At 28.2% G+C, this 21108-nt stretch overlaps 2 protein-coding genes across 5 annotated transcripts; both read right to left on the bottom strand.

The window, feature by feature from the left end:
• Positions 1 to 1093: 1093 nt before the first annotated feature.
• LOC140671047 (probable G-protein coupled receptor Mth-like 10) lies at positions 1094 to 19952 on the bottom strand. 3 transcript variants are annotated; one of them, XM_072902071.1, is made up of 6 exons: positions 19897 to 19952; positions 5701 to 5795; positions 5395 to 5473; positions 4474 to 4655; positions 3264 to 3429; positions 1094 to 2629 (listed from the first exon to the last, which is right to left on the bottom strand). In XM_072902071.1, the coding sequence occupies exons 2-6, from the start codon at positions 5783 to 5785 to the stop codon at positions 2353 to 2355; spliced, it is 789 nt and encodes a 262-aa protein (XP_072758172.1). In that variant the 5' UTR covers positions 5786 to 5795; positions 19897 to 19952; the 3' UTR covers positions 1094 to 2352. The 3 variants fall into 3 exon arrangements, with proteins under 3 accessions (XP_072758172.1, XP_072758171.1, XP_072758170.1); XM_072902070.1 differs by lacking the exon at positions 19897 to 19952 and adding an exon at positions 5924 to 6003; XM_072902069.1 differs by lacking the exon at positions 19897 to 19952 and having other exon boundaries at positions 1099 to 2629; positions 5701 to 6958.
• LOC140671045 (probable G-protein coupled receptor Mth-like 10) lies at positions 15828 to 20007 on the bottom strand. 2 transcript variants are annotated; one of them, XM_072902066.1, is made up of 5 exons: positions 18954 to 20007; positions 18641 to 18719; positions 17733 to 17911; positions 17422 to 17590; positions 15828 to 16852 (listed from the first exon to the last, which is right to left on the bottom strand). In XM_072902066.1, exons 1-5 carry the CDS (start codon positions 20005 to 20007, stop codon positions 16576 to 16578), a joined length of 1758 nt encoding a protein of 585 aa, XP_072758167.1. In that variant the 3' UTR covers positions 15828 to 16575. The 2 variants fall into 2 exon arrangements, with proteins under 2 accessions (XP_072758167.1, XP_072758168.1); XM_072902067.1 differs by lacking the exon at positions 18954 to 20007 and having other exon boundaries at positions 18629 to 18774.
• Positions 20008 to 21108: the final 1101 nt, after the last annotated feature.

The raw sequence follows: 21108 nt of genomic DNA, 5'->3' as shown, positions 1-21108 counted from the left end.
CGTACGCAACTAGGACCTGGTTCTAAGTTCACTCATAAATTTTATGGACCATATGAGATTATCAAAGTCCTGCGCAATGATCGCTACGTGGTGCGCCGGATAGGAGAAGGCGAAGGACCCAAGCAGTCCTCATCTGCCGCTGATTCCAAGCTTTGGACAAGCGATGACGGCGAAGACCTATACCAGAGTGAAGAAGAAGATAAAGGCAGCGGACATTCGGGGCGAGTGTCCGGTCAGAATGGCCGAGTGTGAGAGAGAGTGTGTGTGTGAGAGAAAGAGAAGATGCATTTGTTTTATGTACGCGTGATTGGTGTGTACGTATGATTGATGCATGATTGGCAGCGAAATGCGCGACGCGCGTATGCATACATGAGAGCGCGACATAAGTCCGCGACAATTGAATAGCAAAAAAAAATATTATGACACATCAGGAGAAGACATTAAGACATTAGTGTGTGTGCAGTTTTATCGCGAGGTTTCTTTTTGAGGTGATTTAATTTTCCGTTTGATTAGTGTCCCTTTTCTTTCGGGATAGTTTAACTATTTAATAGATAGCAAGAAAATATTATCCCACATATATATATGTATACAGGGTGTTCCATTTTAATTCCTCCAGTGAAATATCTCGAAAAATATGGAAAATTCGAAAAAATGTTTCAGACAAAAGTTATATGGTTTCTAGGGGGACATAAGATGGTGCTATCATTTTAACTTTTTCACTTAACCAGTAATAAAATACTTAATATTTTTAATATAAAAAGAATTGAATTTTTATTATTGTAAATAATTGAATTACGTCAACTAATTTTATTATGTACAATTAATCACCGATTAATATAATCAAAATTTAATCAAAGTAATTTTTGTACTCGCAAAATGAGATCATCAAATTAACATCAAGATTTAAAAAAACCTTTTTAAATAAAAAAATATCAATAATTAATACACGTGAAATACATACACACACCACACATTTTTTTGAATATTAATAAGTAGTTTCAAGTTACATACATATATACATCAATTTATGGCAGATTTTTCTTATTTTATTTATAGATAAAAATTTTATATATCGAAATGTCGATGCTACCATAGTTTCTGAATACTTTGGTACATTACATTGTATTAAAAAAAGATGTTTTAAAAAACAGACATTATTCGACATTTTTTTGTACACACTGTTATTAGAATTACTTTTTCTTGGTTGTCTTTCCGAAAATGATGCTTCGATTTAACGCAAATTTTGTAAATAGCTTTCTTTCAATCAAAAAATATATATTAAAAAGGTTATTTGCAACTCAAAAGTCAAGCAATTTTTCAATATTTTTTATATTTCCTATACATACATATATACATATTAACGTACAATTGCGATGACATTTATGCTGACGTATTTTTACACAGTCTTATGACTATCAGTTATATTAACAGTGCGTGTTGTTTACATCTGCGAGTTACTCTGGGTCGCAATATTAATAAATAATATAATATAAAAAATACATAGTTTGCAAAGTGATTCATTAATTTATAAAGAAATACATAAATATGAAAAAATGTTAAAAAGCAAGCAAATTTATATTTTTTGACATTTTGAATACGAAATACTGTTTATAATGTGCAGTTTTACATGGATTTTAAATTTTCTACACAAAACGAGAATTTAATAATATATAATATAATCCAGTATTAGAATTTTCGGGATAAGGTTGCAGATGCAGAGAAAAAGGCGGAGCCTCTTTCTTGCCAAAGCATTTGCTACAATGTAAATAAATCAAAATCTGATATAAGAGATGTACTAAGTATACATGAAAGTCGAATTACGTATCATTAATATAATTAGCATAATTTGTAAAATTAGATAAATTTAACAAGGAAAAATATACAGGGTAGCCCAAACCTATTGCAACACCTATGCTAATAACAAATTCTACAGTATTGAAATATATTTTTAATTAGAAAACGTTTAAAGACGACTAATGGAATTGTTGAAAATTGACGCGCCCTATCAAAATTACATTTTGCAACTAAAATATATGCTATGTTGAAAATTTATAACGTAATCTTAATAATTTTAATAATAATTTTTACGATTTTAACAATCCGATTGTTTAAACAACATTTAAAAACTACTATAGTTGCAAATAAGGTTAAATATTAAGATTTTTGTTTCTAAATACCTTCAAAAATTTGATATTGTCAGGTAATGTGGTAGGTTTGGAACATTCTGTGTATATATATATATATCATTAATATAATTGTTTTCATTGTATAAACCCTTTGTCCATCCTTTCGCTTTGCAGTAGTTGATATTCATTTACAGGATAATTGTGTTCGACATGGTGATGTACATGTTCAATTGTAATAACCCTTATGTGTAAAAATTTTAAAACCATATCGGCGATTCTGACAGAAATGCTTTAATACCAATTGCATAATTGTTCTCTTACACACGAATATCATAAAAATGCCGATATCTTTCATGATTTCTAATATACACATACCAAATGCAACGTATGTCTTTGTCAAACTAATATCCTTAAGCAGCCCAAATACCAACGTTGTTATTATAATCCATTCCATGGCTATTATAACAAACAACATTATAAACAGTTTAAGATACAGATTGGCCCTGCAAATAAATATAAGAATTTTGTTTATATATTTTAAAATTATGATATAAGTAATTATTAAAATCATCCTTATGAGCATTCTAATGCTTCATGCAGATAAATAATTTAAAAACTTGTAATTACTTTACATTTTTAGATATACATAAAATAATATAATAATTTATACTAATAATTTAGTTAAATGATAAATACTAATAATTTAGTTAAATAAAAACAGTTCATAAAATAAACTTTAAGCTTAAAAAAAGAGAGAAACGGCAGAAGAAAAAGTTGTATCTTTTTTGGGAAAAAATATTATTGTAATTTTTATGCTAAAAAAATTAGAAGATGTAAACATTTATCTTGAATTTATCTCTTTTGTTTATCATATATTTTCGAAAATAACAGATATTACTGAGAAAATATACGCGCGATTGACCAACGGTCATATGTTTGTACAAAAAGAATCTCATAAATGTGAAAGCACATTGCTGCAAATAAAAAAATGTTCAATTTTTTCTTGTTTCGATAAATGACAAAATTATCGACAACGATTAATTTTATAACGCCATTCACAAATAAAGACAATAGCATATATCATATTAAGATAGAGACTGTATACATGAATATGCATAAAGTTGTTTACGTACGAACCATTTCTTGTTCTCATTATAACATCGGCTCTCTGAATTATTAAGACAACGAGCTGTGTTCTTTTCATATCCCTCGATCTTCAGTGCTGTATGAATGGATAAGAAAACGCTAATAACGGTACAAATAACTTTGGGCCCGTAATCGTACAACAGATACGCCGCACCAACTAAAATAAAAAATACAGTTTCTTAAATTATAAGGGAACGTGGAGTAGAACGGCACCGCGGAGTACAGTGGTGCAGAGTCGATATCTTTTTACAGAGATGCTACCATGTCACGAAATATGTTGCAATTATTGCTATTAGGTGTCTTTTTCTGCGTGCTGTTATCAGGGTCGCAATATTTTTAGTTGAAAGTTGTTATAAATTATTTAATGCACTTGCTGTGCTCTCCGCCACTGAGTTGTAATTCTTCTATATATTTACATAAGGTAAACAATGATAAAATTCTATTTTTTATTACCGTAAATACATTTTGTTTTAAAATGATCTTTTCTTATTAATTTCATACTGTGTCTATGTAAATATTGATTAATTATAATTTTTTATATGATCAAAAGTAAATAAATACATTTTGAGGCTTAATGAAATATTAGCCCACGAAATGTACTTTTTATTTTTATACTAGAGAAAGAAAGAGAGTATACATAGATGCTGTCTTCCAAAATTAATACCAAAAATTATTAAAGGATATTTTTCCATGTTTTAAAGAGAAAAATATTTATTATAACAAGAGAATTGTTTTTATTTATTAATTTATAGTTATCATTTAAAAATATAAATGTATATTCTTTTCTTCTATATTTCATATTATAATATACAACTTTTAAAAAGTTTTAGACATCAATGTTAATGAAATAAACAAGTTTTGGAGGTAGTCCATTATACCTCGCATGAAAAGCATATCACGAAAATCTAGGCTTTTACTAAATCAATAATCTCGTCTATTTTAAACTATTATTTTAGAATAAACTTGTGTATTTTCTTATAGTGGATATTCCGAAGAATATTTTTAGTAAAAAAAAGATCGATTTATTTTTTTTTAATATGCTGAAAACTTGCTCAATGCTTACGTTGGCTGTTTTACTCTACGTTCCCCTATCATATATTGAAATATACACAAAACATATATTTTACTTTAAATATAAATTTTCAAATGTTAATCATAATTAAATGTCAGTAGAATTATGTTAACAGTAATATACACTTACCAGGAAACCAACATGTAGTGACATAAAATTTCGGTCGAATTATGTTTTTCGGCATGTTGGGAACAAATTTCATGATGATACAAATGATAGTGAAAATGAAGGGAATTCCCCAAGCAATGATAGAATATAGGAACTTTTTCCTGGCTTGTTGTTCCACTTTTTTTGTTGACAAACGAATATCTCTAAAAAGAGCAGTTTACACTTTACATTTAATCAGTAATACACAAAAAATTTCGATGGAAATGTACATTAAAATACATATGTTTTTCATTAGAATGCTTAAAAATCTGTTTTATGTAACTATGTATATTACGGATTAGTATACAGCACACTTTTCCAATGACCTTGATGCTGACATACGTTGTCAAAGTCATTATTCTAAGCAACGTATAATGTTTTAATTGTTGCTCGTTGCTTATTGAAAAAATATTAACAATTAAAAAAATTAATGCGATTATCTGAATTTGTTCGAGCATGAAGCTTATATCAGTTATATACATATACATGTACGTTGTAATGTGTATTAAGTGAACCCATGACTGAGGGTGGGATTCCCGTCCTCTGCAGATTCGAAGACAATTGAACAAATCCAATCCATTTTTCAAAAGTGAAGAAAATGTAAAATTCAATTTCCTTAGAAATTAAATTGAGTTAGCTTAATTATTTCGCGATAAGAATACAGGGGAAAGATATCAGTCCCTTCTCTACACGTGCATTACGCCGATTGCGATGACCTTGACATGTGTTGTTAAAAATTTTTTTGTATACAACTTTTGAATAAACAATGAGCAACGATTAAAATCTTTTGAACGTCACAACATATATCAAGATTATCGTAATCGAAGCTAAGTTTCCTAATCTAAAGTTTTACCTTTAAATTATATTATAAATTATGTATGAAAAACATACTTGATCATTTACCTAAATGTCCACCACATATCGAAACTCATTGCACTTAACCAGAAGAAACTTGCTAAATCGCTGAAATACGCAAATATACCTGCAATCATGGACAATATTTTAAAAAAAACAATGTTTTAGAGAGTATACAGTAAAATAAATGGTAAATTACATATTTCTGTGTATGGAATAAGAACTACAATTTTCCATTAAGAATTTATAAAAATTTCTAAAAATTTATGAAGATTAATAGAAGTATACACAAATCAGTCAAACGTATACGCAAATATATTGACTCCATTATTACATGATTTAGCTATACTGTACCGCTTGCAATAGAGATGAAATGCCCCAGATTTTTTTCTCCGATTAGCACTACCAGTATTTTACTTATGTAGTAGATAAATATCATACTGCTGTATCTACGCAACATGAAACTATGTATATTATGCAACTCTGGCAACATATTGTATATCAGGGATATTATCAGCATACACAACGTAGACACTATAGTGCAAATCCAGCTGAAAATGTACATTCTATCTATTACCGGTTTAATGACTGTAATGAAATAATCCTTTTCTTTTTTGACAGCTTCTTTTAAAGTCTTCGAGCAGATAACCGCATCAGCCTGATCTCGATTCGAAAAGGCTAGACAATAGGATGTTGATTCGAAGAATTGGTCAAAGTAGGGAAGAAATAATGTGCCGTTTTCGAAAAAACTGTATTTGTTCAAATCAAAACTATCGTCATTAAGACTGATACGTACAATTTCGGTACTGTTTGAGCACGGATTTTGGACAATCAATTGAAACATTTTGTCTATTTTCTTTTGTTCAGTCTGCATATTCGTCTCGTTCCAGAAACTATACACATCTGAGAAAACATATTCAGGTCCAACAGTAGTGCAATTGTTAAATAAATCATGCCGATCACCGAGAGGACAACAAAGGTTGATGCAAGTTCTATTGTCGCATGTCTTGTATGGAACGGTGTAATTTTTATTGTCATTTTCATTTGAATGATATTTATTGTTGATTTTTGTAAAGTTCGCTCGTACCTCCCTTCGCATTTTATTACGTTTCTCATAATGCACGGGAAACTTATTCTGAATCAAATCGTCATATTTAAAGTCATTACTTCTAGAATTAATATTAAACACATTCTGAACACTTTCGTAAGCCATAGTGAAATTTTTGCGCCAATTATGTCTATTGAAAATTATCTCGTTGTCATTTTTGTCCGTAGCACGAAACACGCGTCTCACCATCAAATTATTATCTTGCTTGTTGTCACTTGTGAAATTCCCCAGAGACTTTGTAGATAACGAAAAAAACAAAAGTGCACAACACCAAAGTTCAAAACTTTTATTATACATCGTCAATAATTTGTGAAATTAATTTGATTTCTTGACAGTAATTTTCTAATATAATATCTAACCACTAAATTGCGAAAATGAGAATACGCATGTTGTTTGTCTGACGATTTGATTGCGACAATGATGCTTTTTTCGCAAGAAACAAGGAAATTAATGCACACTAATATATGATGAGAAAAACTGGCGAAAAACACATATTCGCGCGATGAATAAGCAAAGACTGCCGTAGTCGGTAAATTGTCCATGATAATAAGGAAACAGTCTATCTTCTAAGAACGTATATACAGGATGTGGTATCAAATTAGATATGCTAACTGAATGTCTCGGAAAAAATAAATTTTATTTATAAGCTTCTACAAACAGTAGGTAAATCAATTTAGTGATATCGTAAAATATGTTTAAAAAATTAATGTTTCAATTAAAATTTATTGTATTAAATTGAGAAAAATATTATATAAAATCTCTATAAAACATGATAACGGGTAAATAATAAAGATTTTTTTACCTATATTAAAGATATGATATGGTCGAAGAATTAATTTTTTTAATTTATCTAAATATTAATTAATTTTCTAATTTATATAGAATAGATCTAAAATTTATTATAAAAAACGAAATCAAATGTATAAAAAATTTACTTTTTCCTATAATTTGCATTGATAATATCTGTTAAGACAGAAGTTGAGTCAACGGTGAAATATTATACGTAAAACCGTATGTATTACGTGGCATCAAGGATACTACATTTAAAATTATTATTAAAAAATTTTTCAATGAAGCTATAAATTCAAATGTCAGTATTCTCGATTTAACGAGATAAATAATTAGATACATGTGTGCAGTAAAAGTCATTTGTGCACATATGTAATAATGATGTGGGTGCAATGCATATATGATTTGCCATCACGTCATGGGTACAATGTGTATGTGCGTAATAATGTCTCGTATGCAAAGTGTATGTGTCCAATAATATTATGTGTGCCATCGTTCTTTTGTATTTTTATTTTCTTTCATGTGTGCAAAAGTACTTACAGGCAATCGGGAATGTCAGCAATTAAAACTGTCGGCAAAATGTTATGTGTGAACAACTGACGATCAGAAATGTAGGTAAACGGGTGCGGATATATAAAAACAACACTTATATATATATGTAAAAAAAGACGATAATTTTAGTTGATTATGCAGAATTGTGCTGCATTTTTCTAAATTAAAACTTATATATTCTTTTTTATTAAAGATGTTTATGTTAAAGATTTCTATTAAATTTCTTCTTCCCAAAACATAAAACTGTTTTCCATTTTATAACTTTTATAATGCTGTATTCAATGGCTGAAAGAAAAATATATTATTAAAATATTATAAATTATTAATAAAACTTTATTAAATTATAAAGAAATTAACAATATACAATGCTATAAAGTTTCTTCTAATTTTCCACCTGGAAAACACTCATATTGGAATATATTATAAATACGTTAATAATTTTGATCTTGCCTCGCGTAAAAAGTTGAAAACTCATGTGGGACTATGCAGTAACAGTCACTGTTTCATACTGAACAAAATGTGAAATAAACCTCATTTAGCATGGAAAATTAAACCCATGTGAAATTATGCACTGCTAGACCTCATTCTTTTCTGAAAATATCATCTATAAATTTAGAAATTTGCGAATCTCAACAGATATATTTTTAAACAATAAATACTTTGCTATTTTTACAGTCTTTCTTCTTACGATTTTTTGACTTAAAAATATTTGGAATGTTGTATCACTGATTATTTGATTTATCTGATTTATTTTCTGCATTTGATAATTTTTCAGCTTGTACATACATCACACTTTACTTGAAAGTAAAATAATGCTTTTTAAATGTATACAATGCATACAATGTTATTCCTCATTTTTCAGTACAATTTGATTAAATTTTGATTATATTAATTGGTAATTTATTTTATGAAATAAAATTAGTCGACGTTGAATTAATTATGATAATAAAAAATTAATAATTTTATTTATATTGACAATTTAAAGTATCTTTTTCTTCATATTAATTGAATTTACATTAAAAAAGCTATTGTTCCTCTAGCAATGATAAGATTACTTTATTTTACATATTATTCATATTTATTATAAATGCATTAAATTACTTTAACAATAAAATAATGACTATCATTGCATAGCTCCACATGAGTTCAATTTTCTACGCGAAACAAGATCAAAGTTATTCTCAAGTAAGCTAGAGAGCCCTTTGAGTGTTTATGCACGATTCAATTTCTATCATTTGTTATCTTACGGTTTGAAATTCTCATCTCGCCTATTAGATATTCGTCGATAATTAATATTTCATGAAAGAAAAGAATCGTGGAGTCTTCTGGACGTAACAGTTGTATGGCTGTTCTTTTGAAAATGATCATGCTCCGGTTTGGTTCAAATTTTGTAAATAGATTTTTTTCAAATAAAAGAAATTTATTTTAAAAAAAGGATCTTGTGCATTTCAAAAGTCAAGCAACTAGTAAACATTTCTCATATTTTCTATACATATTAACGTACAATTGCGATAACGTTTACGCTTATTTTGAGTTTAAATTTGCACAATGTTTACAGAGATATTTTATAGTATTTTATTATGAATAAAATTAAAATTTTGAGACTGATCATTGTCAAGAACTCTAATATTAAACGCATTGTATCATTAATGTTAAATAAATTATGTTGCTTTTTATAAAAATATTTAATTTTTTTAAATTTTTTAAGATTTTTTAGAAAAATAGTACACAGCGGTCGACATCGCATTTCAAATTAAAATAAAATTTTGTTCAATTGTTTTCAGAATAAGATTAAATAAAAGCAGACGCAAAATGCATAAGATATACATATATTTGCATAATGACAATGCAATTGGTCAGTTTTAGATGTCATTCAAACATACTATAGACGCGAACTTTAAATATTAAGATTTTTGTTTCTACGTAATTTAAAAAATCTGTTATTATCAGATGATACGGTAAGTTCGAGACCTGTATATAAAATTGATCTCATTAGATAAATTCTCCATCTTATCGCTTTGTTGATATTTTTCCATAAAATAATTGTGTTCGACACAGTGACTTACATCTTCAAGATTGTAAGAAATGCTGGGTGTAACAATATTGAAAACATATCGGCGATTTTGGCGGAAATACTTTGACAGCAATTGTATAATTGTTTTCTTACACACAAATAAGATGAAGATATTAATATCTATAATGGTTTTTAATATACAGATAATAATTGAGATGTAAAACGATGTTGAAGTAGCTTTCGTAATCAACCAAAATTTCCACGTTGTCATTACAATCCACTCTATGGCTAGTATGACAAACAACATAAATAATTTTAGATACAGATTGGCCCTGCAAATATATATTAGAATTTCTTTTATATATTTTAAAATTATGGTATAGGTGATTATTAAAATCATGCTTATGAACATTTTAATGCTTCATGCAGATAAATAATCAAAAAAAATTGTAATTACTTTACATTTTTAGATATACATAAAACAATATAATAAATACTATTAATTTAGTTGTATAAAAGAAAAAAGACAGAAACAGAAAAAGGAAAAGTTGTATTTTTTTTTGGAAAAAAAATCAATGAAAGTAATTTCCATGCTAAGAATATTAATAGATATAAATATTCAGGTTGAATTTATTCTTATCAAATTTTTTCTAAAATAACAGATACTATTGAGAAAATGTGCGCGCAATTGAACAGCGGTAATATGTTTCTACAAAAAATCTCATAAATGTGAAAGCACATTGTCGCAAAGTAGAAAAATTTAAAAATGTTCAACCTTCTCTTCTATCAATAAATATCGAAGATGATCAAGACGATTAATTTTGCAATGCCGTTCACAAATGAATACTGCTACTTATATTTTATTAATAAAATAAAAACAATGTCTCAATATAGATATTTATGCACAAACCATTTCTTGTTTTCATTATAACATCGACTCTCTGAATCTTTAAGACGACGAGCTGTGTCTTTCTCATAGCGCATGATCGTCAATACTGTATGAATGGATAAGGAAGTGCTAATAACAGTACAAATAATTATCGGCCCGTAATTGTACAACTGATTCGCCACACCAATTAAAATAAAAATAAAGCATTTTAAAATATGTCACATATTGCAAGTATATACAAAACATGCTTTCATTTTTAATATAAAGTTGTAAGATAGGTTAATCATAATTAAATGTATTGTTAGTAGAATTATGTTAACACTGATATACACTTACTACTAAACCAACATGTAGAAGCCTCAAATCTCGGTCGAATTATGTTTTTCGGCACGCTGGGAACGAAATCCATGATGATACATATAATAGTGAGAATGAAAGGAATTCCTCAAGCAATGATGAAATATAGAAGCTTTTTCCTATTTTGTTGTTCCGGTTTTTGTATTAACGAGCGAAAATTTCTGCAATGAGCGGTTTACAATTTAGATTTAATCAGTAGTAAATGAAAAATATGGATGCAAATGTACATTAAAAAAATGAGTTAGATTAAAATCTATTTTATTCATTGACCTTGACCTTGACATATGTTGTCAAGGTTATGACAGTAACTTGAATAACGTACAAACGTTTTTAGCCATTGCTCGTGACTTATTAAAAAATATTAATAATTAGAAACATCGATGCCATCGTCTAAATTTGTTTGCATAAATTTTATCAGTTATATACGTAAATTGTATTACGTATTTAAGTAAACATAATTGAAGGCGAGGCTTTACTCTTCCCTCTGCACTCCTGAAGAAAATTGACCAAATTCAATCCATTTTTAGAGGTGAAGAATTGAAAATTCAACTTTCTCAGAATGGGTTGGATTACGTTAATTTTTCCGAGATGAGAATACAAAGGAATGGACGCAATTCCTCCCCCATCTTCGCGTTTGATTTTTTACACGTAAATAAATAAATGTATTAAAATTCGCTTTTACTTAATGTATATAATGTCAAAAAATCATGTTCTATTTTCTATTAAACTTTTTTTATTAATAATTTTTTAATAAACAACGACCTAGAAACTTTCAAGCTCGTTATTCATCGTGAGTATCATAATCTTAATAAAACTTATCGAAATCAATGTCACTAGAAGGAGTCTCCAATATCCAAATCCATATTACATTTATACACTTTTTAAACAAAAAAGTATACTTATTTATAATATCAACATACATGCAAACACACACACACACACGATACAATAAAATTTTTTTTTTTAGTACAATGCATAATATAAAAGTATGTTTTAGCTATAATAAATATCTAAAAAAATTTTTTTTTAAACAAAGTAAAGAAAGATGCTAAGTCCCGCGTAAAAAATTATGCGTTAACTGTAAAAGCCTATCTCCAAAATCGTGTTATTTTACCATAAAAATATATCTTACAAGAATTAATGATATCAAAAATTTATGCTAAGTGAAAATAAAAACTTATTAAAATATTTTAATCAAAATAGTTGTTTTAATTTATTACATTATATTCTACAAAAATTATAATATCAAAATAAAAAATTATATAAAAATTAAAAACAAATAAAATGCTAAGCAAACAATATGCTAATGAAATTACAGCGCTAAGTTTTTTAATTATTATATTTTTTTATTTGTATTAATTTTTATATAATTTTTTATTTTAATATTGTAATTTTTGTAGAATACACTGTAACAAATTGAAACAACTATTTTGGTTAAAATATTTTAATAAGTTTTTATTTTCACTTATGGCGAATGCGTCAACCGTACAAATCACACTTCGTGCGCTTGCGCATTGGAGACTTGGGCGACGACGATGACCGAGACGTTTCTAACATTTCACCGTTGCATCATAATATTGAAATTCACGATGCACATAAATAACAATAAAATAAAGACACTTTTCTTATATAATTCCGACTCAAGTTATCGATTAAGCCTATTAAAAACTCAATCCGTTAAGCGGTTATATAAAAACTGAAAATATCGAATACTCTCAACTAGCCGATTAGCGTTATAAAGCGTAGTCTGCAATGAGACTCGTGTCCTTCAATAGTACAATTGCGAAATATTTCATCATACCGATCGCCGAGAGGACAGCAAACTTGAATGCTATTGTCGCACGTCTTGTATGGAATCATGTAATTTTCATTGTCATTTTTATTATTAGAATATTTTTTGTTGTCGACCTTTGTAAAGTTTGTGGAAATCTCCCTCGGCACTTGATTATGTTTCTCATGATATTTCACGTGTCATGGGAAATTTATTCTGAATCCAATCATGATCTTTGCGACCGTTATTTCTGGAATTAATACGGAATACATCCTGACCATCTTCATAAACCATGGTGAAATTTTTGTGCATATTGTATCGATTGAAAACCCTCTTGTTGCCATTTCTCTCAGTGAAATTCGCATGAAGATCATTTTTCATCATCGTATTGTTGTCTTGCTTGTTGTCAATTGTGAAATTCCGCAGAGGCTTTGTAGATGAAGCGAAGAACAAAAGTGCACAACACCAGAATTTAAAACTTTTACCGTACATTGTTAGTAATTTGTAAAATTAATTTGGTTTCTTGATAGTAACTTTTTAATATAATATCTATTGGCTGCAATAATGAATTGCGGAAATGAGAATACGTATGTTGTTTGTCTGTGATGATTTGATTGTGACAACAATGCTGTTTTCCTGAGAGACAACGAAATCAATATTAGCGAATGTACGAAGAGAAGAATTGGTGAAAAACAGACATGTTCGCGCGATGAACAGAAAGAGACTGCTATGGTCGACGAATTGTCGACGAGGCTAAAGAAGCAATCTATCTACTAATAAATCATGTAATATGGTGCTTAAAAAAATTTTATTAATAAACTTCAACAGATAGTAAGCAAATCAATTTAGCGATATCGTAAAAGATGTTTAAAAAGTTAATGTTTCAATTAAGTTTTACAATTATTAAATTTTGGAGACCATTATTTAAAATCTTTATAGAGCAAGACATTGGATAAATAATGTAGATTTGTTTTGCTTATATTAAAGATACGATCAAACAATTCATCTTTAAAATTTATTAATAAATCTAGAATTTATTTATTATTAAAAACAATTAAAATTAAATACAAATGTAAAAAAATTTTTTTCTTTCCTTATTTCACATAAATTGTTTATTAGAATAGAAGTTGACAATAAAATATTATGTAAAAGACTGGTTTCTAATTATTTATATCGCACGTCAAAGAAACCACACTACAAGTTATTTTTAGAAAATCTTCATCAAGAATATATAGTCAAATATCGATATTCTCGATAACTATAATCTTAATTTACTCGTAAAAAAATGCAAATATAATTTCAAGATATAAATATTTGAAAAACAAAAGTATTACGTAAGAGACTTGAAGTTTTTAATTGATTTTATATAAAATATTGTATACATATATGTATATATATATATATATATATAAAATTAAATTAATGTATAAAATTTTTTTTACATTTGTATTTGATTTTAATTATTATACTTTTCTCGAAACAAATTCTTTGATTACAGATAAATTTATCAAGTACGTTTTTCATATTACACATACATTATTTATAATACTAGAACAGTTTAAGCGCGCGCCATTTATTTTGTTTATGTTTATATTGTTTTGTATGATTATATTGTGTATGTTAAAATGGAGGAAAACAGCATATCTGGAACACATCATGCGCAATCCAAAGTACGAGCTGTTACAAAAAATTATACAAGGGAAAATCGAGGGAAGAAGAAGATTGAGACGTAAAAAAATGTCTTGGCTCCGGAATATAAGACAGTGGACGGGACTGGGCACAGTGGAGGAACTGATGCACGCGGCGACGAACGATGAGATAATGCGGAATGTGATCGCAAACATCCATTAGTGGATAGGCATATGCAGAAGAAGAAGATTGTGTATGTTAAAGTTAAACGTTAAAGTTTTTTTGCGCAATGCTAATTGATTGTTAAATATTTTATTTTAATATTTACGGTTGGCTTTAAAATAGCATCCTTCTTTCTTTTTCTTTCTCTCTCTCTCTCTCTCTCTCTCTCTCTCTCTCTCTCTTTCTCTCTCTTTCTCTTTCTCTTTCTTTATTTAATATTATATCCCTTCTCCTACTCTTCCATCCATCTCTTCTTTTTTCTATTAATTACACAAATATACAATACATGCATATATAATATATGTAACTTTCTTTTGTCTCTCTTTTTCTCTTTTTCGTTTTCTTTAACTTTTCTTTAATATAATTTTTCTACAAATTGTCACACAAACTGTCAAAATTTGACAGCTGCAGACGACACGCGCGAAGCAAGTCGCAATAATGCACTTGACAATGAGACTTTGAGACAACCAATCAGCATCGCGGAAAAACGATGACAATGTCAATAACATGCCTTTTTTAGAGAGGGATAAAGTAGTTTCAAGTTACACATATATACATCAATTAATGGCAGATTTTTCTTATTTTATTTATAGATACAAATTTTAAATATCGAAATGTCGATACTACTATAGTTTCTGAATACTTTCGTACATTACATCGTATTAAATAAAAGATGTTTTTAACTAACAGACATTATTCGATATTGATTTTTTTGGTACACACTGTTATTAAAATTACTTTTTCTTGGTTGTCTTTCCGAAAATGATGCTCCGATTTAGCGCAAATTTTGTAAATAGCTTCCTTTCAAACAAAAAAATATATATTAAAAAGGTTTTTTGCAACTCAAAAGTCAAGCAATTTTTCAATATTTTTTATATTTCCTATACATACATATATACATATTAACGTACAATTGCGATGACATTTATGCTGACGTATTTTTACACAGTCTTATGACTATCAGTTATATTAACAGTGCGTGTTGTTTACATCTGCGAGTTACTCTGGGTCGCAATATTGATAAATAATATAATATAAAAAATATATAATTTGCAGTGATTCATTAATTTATAAAGAAATACATGAATATGAAAAAATGTTAAAAAGCAAATTTATATTTTTTGACATTTTGAATACGAAATACTGTTTATAATGTGCAGTTTTACATGGGTTTTAAATTTTCTACACAAAATGAGAATTTAATAATATATAATATAATCCAGTATTAGAGTTTTCGGGATAAGGTTGCAGATGCAGAAAAAAAGGCGGAGCCTCTTTCTTGCCAAAGCATTTGCTACAATGTAAATAAATCAAAATCTGATATAAGAGATGTACTAAGTATACATGAAAGTCGAATTACGTATCATTAATATAATTAGCATAATTTGTAAAATTAGATAAATTTAACGAGGACAAATATACAGGGTAGCCCAAACCTATTGCAACACCTATGCTAATAACAAATTCTATAGTATTGAAATATATTTTTTAATTAGAAAACGTTTAAAGACGACTAATGGAATTGTTGAAAATTGACGCGCCCTATCAAAATTACATTTTGTAACTAAAATACATGCTATGTTGAAAATTTATAACGTAGTCTTAATAATTTTAATAATAATTTTTACGATTTTAACAATCCGATTGTTTAAACAACATTTAAAAACTACTATAGTTGCAAATAAGGTTAAATATTAAGATTTTTGTTTCTAAATACCTTCAAAAATTTGATATTGTCAGGTAATGTGGTAGGTTTGGAACATTCTGTGTATATATATATATATATATATCATTAATATAATTGTTTTCATTGTATAAACCCTTTGTCCATCCTTTCGCTTTGCAGTAGTTGATATTCATTTACAGGATAATTGTGTTCGACATGGTGATGTACATGTTCAATTGTAATAACCCTTATGTGTAAAAATTTTAAAACCATATCGGCGATTCTGACAGAAATGCTTTAATACCAATTGCATAATTGTTCTCTTACACACGAATATCATAAAAATGCCGATATCTTTCATGATTTCTAATATACACATACCAAATGCAACGTATGTCTTTGTTAAACTAATATCCTTAAACAGCGAAAATAACAATGTTGTTATTATAATCCACTCCATGGCTATTATAACAAACAACATTACAAACAGTTTTAGATACAGATTGGCCCTGCAAATAAATATAAGAATTTCGTTTATATTTTTTAAAATTATGATGTAGGTAATTATTAAAATCACCTTTATGAGCATTCTAATGCTTCATGCAGATAAATAATTTAAAAAATTGTAATTACTTTACATTTTTAAATATACATAAAATAATATAATAAATATTAATAATTTAGTTAAATGAAAAACAGTTCATAAAATAAACTTGAAGCTAAAAAAAAAGAGAGAAACAGCAGAAGAAAAAGTTGTATCTTTTTCGGGAAAAAATATTAATAAACGTAATTTTTATACTAAGAAGATTATAAGATATAAACATTCATCTTGAATTTATCTCTTTTGTTTATCATATATTTGCGAAAATTACAGATACTACTGAGAAAATATATGCGCGATTGAACAGCGGTGATATGTTTGTACAAAAAAAATCTCATAAATGTGAAAGCACATTGCTGTAAGTAGAAAAATGTTCAATTTTCTCTTGTATCGATAAATGACAAAATTATCTAAAACGATTAATTTTATAATGCCATTCACAAATAAAGACGATAGCATACATCATTATGTACAAACCATTTCTTGTTCTCATTATAACATCGGCTCTCTGAATTATTAAGAGAACGAGCTGTGTCCTTTTCATATCCCGCGATCTTGAATGCTGTATGAATGGATAAGAAAACGCTAATAACGGTACAAATAACTTTGGGCCCGTAATCGTACAACAGATACGCCGGCGTACCAACTGAAATAAAAAGTACAGCTTCTTAAATTATATCATATAATGCAAATATACACAAAACATATTATTACTTTAAATATAAATTTTCAAATGTTAATCATAATTAAATGTCAGTAGAATTATGTTAACAGTAATATACACTTACCAGGAAACCAACATGTAGTGGCATAAAATTTCGGTCGGATCATGTTTTTCGGCACGCTGGGGACAAATATCATGATGATGCAAATGATAGTGAGAATGCAGGGAATTCCCCAAGCAATGATAGAGTATAGAAACTTTTTTCTGTCTTGTTCCACATTTTTTGTTGACAAACGAAAATCTCTGCAAAGAGCAGTTTACACTTTACATTTAACAAGTAATACATAAAAAATTTTGATGGAAATGTACTTTAAAATACATATGTTTTTTATTAATATGTTTAAAAATCTGTTTTATGTAACTATGTATATTACGGATTAGTATACAGCACACTTTTCCAATGACCTTGATGCTGACATACGTTGTCAAAGTCATTATTTTAAGCAACGTATAATGTTTTAATTGTTGCTCGTTGCTTATTGAAAAAATATTAACAATTAAAAAAATTAATGCGATTATCTAAATTTGTTCGAGCATGAAGCTTATATCAGTTACATATCCATGTATGTTGTATTGTGTATTAAGTGAACCCATGACTGAGGGTGGGATTCCCGTCCTCTGCAGATTCGAAGACAATTGAACAAATCCAATCCATTTTTCAAAGGTGAAGAAAATTTAAAGTTCAATTTCCTCAGAATAGGTTCAGTTAGCTTAATTTTTTTCGGGATGGGAATACAGAGGAAAGAGTCTTTCCCCTACACGTGCATTACGCAAATTACGATGACTTTGACATATGTTGTTGGAATTTCTTTTGTTTACAACTTTTTAATAAACAATGAGCAACGGCTAAAACCTTTTGAACGTCACAACATATGTCAAGGTCATCGTAATCGGAACTGGGTCTCCTAATCTAAAATTTTACCTTTAATTTATATTATAAATCGTTTATGAAAAACATACTTGATCATTTACCTAAATGTCCACCACATATCGAAACTCATTGCACATAACCAGAAGAAACTTGCTAAATTGCTGAAATATGCGAATATACCTGCAATCATGGACAATATTTATAATAAACAATGTTTTAGAGAGTGTACGGTAAAATAAATGATAATTAGTAAATTACACATTTCTGTATATGGAAAAAAGAACTTCAATTTTCTATTAAGAATTTATAAAAATTTCTAAAAATTTATGAAGATTAACAGAAGTATACACGAATCAGTCAAACGTATACGCAAATGCATTGACTCCATTATCACATGATTTAGCTATACTGTACCGCTTGCCATAGAGATGGAATACACCACATTTTTTTTTCCGATTAGCAGTACCAGTATTTTACTTATGTAGTAGATACATATCATACTGCTGTATCTACGCAACATGAAACTATGTATATTATGCAGCTCTGGTAATATATTGTATATCAGGGATATTATCAGCATACACAACGTAGACACTATAGTGCAAATCCAGCTGAAAATGTACATTCTATCTATTACCGGTTTAATGATTGTAATGAAATAATCCTTTTCTTTTTTGACAGCTTCTTTTAAAGTCTTCGAGCAGATAACCGCATCAACCTGATCTTGATTCGAAAAGGCTAGACAATAAGATGTTGATTCGAAGAATTGGTCAAAGTAGGGAAGAAATAAAGTACCGTTTTCGAAAAAACTGTATTTGTTTAAATCAAAACTATCGTCATTAAGACTGATACGTACAATTTCGGTATTGTTTGAGCAAAGATTTTGGACAATCAGTTGAAACATTTCGTCTATTTTTTTATGTTCAGTCTGCATATTCGTCTCGTTGCAGAAACTATACACATCTGAGAAAACATATTCAGGTCCACCAGTGGTGCAATTGTTAAATAAGTCATACCGATCACCGAGAGGACAACAAAGGTTGATGCAAGTTCTATTATCGTATGTCTTGTATGAAACGGTGTAATTATTATTGTCATTTTCATTATTTGAATAATATTTATTGTTGATTTTTGTAAAGTTCGCTCGTAGCTCCCTTGGCATTTCATTACATTTCTCATAGTACACGGGAAATTTATTCTGAATCAAATCGTCATATTTAAAGTTATTATTTCTGGAATTAATATTAAACACATTCTGAACACTTTCGTAAACCATAGTGAAATTTTTGCGCCAATTATGTTTATTGAAAATTATCTCGTTGTCATTTTTTTTCGTAGCGTGAAACACGTGTCTCACCATCAAATTGTTGTCTTGTTTGTTGTCACTTGTAAAATTCCCCAGAGACTTTGTAGATAACGAAAAAAACAAAAGTGCACAACACCAAAGTCCAAAACTTTTACTATACATCGTCAATAATTTGTGAAATTAATTTGTGTTTTTGACAGTAATTTTCTAATATAATATCTAACCACTAAATTGCGAAAATGAGAATACGCATGTTGTTTGTCTGACGATTTAATTGCGACAACGATGCTTTTTTCGCAAGAAACAACAAAATTAATGCACACTAATATATGATGAGAAAAACTGACGAAAAACACACATTCGCGCGAAGAATAAGTGAAGACTGCCGTAGTCGGTCATTTGTCCATGATAATAAGGAAACAGTCTATCTACATGTATAAAAGATGAAGAACTCATGTATAAAAGATGCAGTATCAAATTAGATATGCTAACTGAATGCCTCGGAAAAAATCAATTTTATTTATAAGCTTCTACAAATAGTAGGTAAATCAATTTAGTGATATCGTAAAATATATTTAGAAAGTTAATGTTTCAATTAAAATTTATTGTATTAGATTTTAAAAAATATTATATAAAATCTTTATAAAACATGATAACGGGTAAATAATACAGATTTTTTTACCTATATTAAAGATATGGTATGATCGAAGAATTAATTTTTTTAATTTATCTAAATATTAATTAATTTTCTAATTTATATAGAATAGATCTAAAATTTATTATAAAAAACGAAATCAAATGTATAAAAAATTTACTTTTTCCTTTATTTTGCATTGATAATATCTGTTAGGTTAAGACAGATGTTGAGTCAACAGTGAAATATTATACGCAAAACCGTATGTATTACTTGGCATCAAGAAAACTACATTTAAAATTATTATTAGAAAATTTTTCAATGAAGCTATAAATTCAAATGTCAGTATTCTCGACTTAACGAGATAAATATCTAGATACATGTATGCAGTAAAAGTCATTTGTGCATATATGTAATAATGTCTCGTATGCAATGTGTCCAATAATGTTATGTGTGCCATTGTTCTTTTGTATTTTTATTTTCTATCATGTGTGCAATAGTGCTTACAGGCAATCGGGAATGTCAGCAATTAAAACTGTCGGCAAAATATTATGTGTGAACGACTGACGATCAGAAATGTAGGTAAACGGGTATATAAAAACAACACTTATATATATATATATATATAT

The sequence above is a fragment of the Anoplolepis gracilipes genome, chromosome 11 (genome assembly GCF_047496725.1).
Source record: "Anoplolepis gracilipes chromosome 11, ASM4749672v1, whole genome shotgun sequence".
NCBI classification, from domain to species: Eukaryota; Metazoa; Arthropoda; class Insecta; order Hymenoptera; family Formicidae; genus Anoplolepis; species Anoplolepis gracilipes.
Note: the sequence above shows the minus strand (reverse complement) of the source record. Positions and strands in the feature narration are given on the sequence as shown.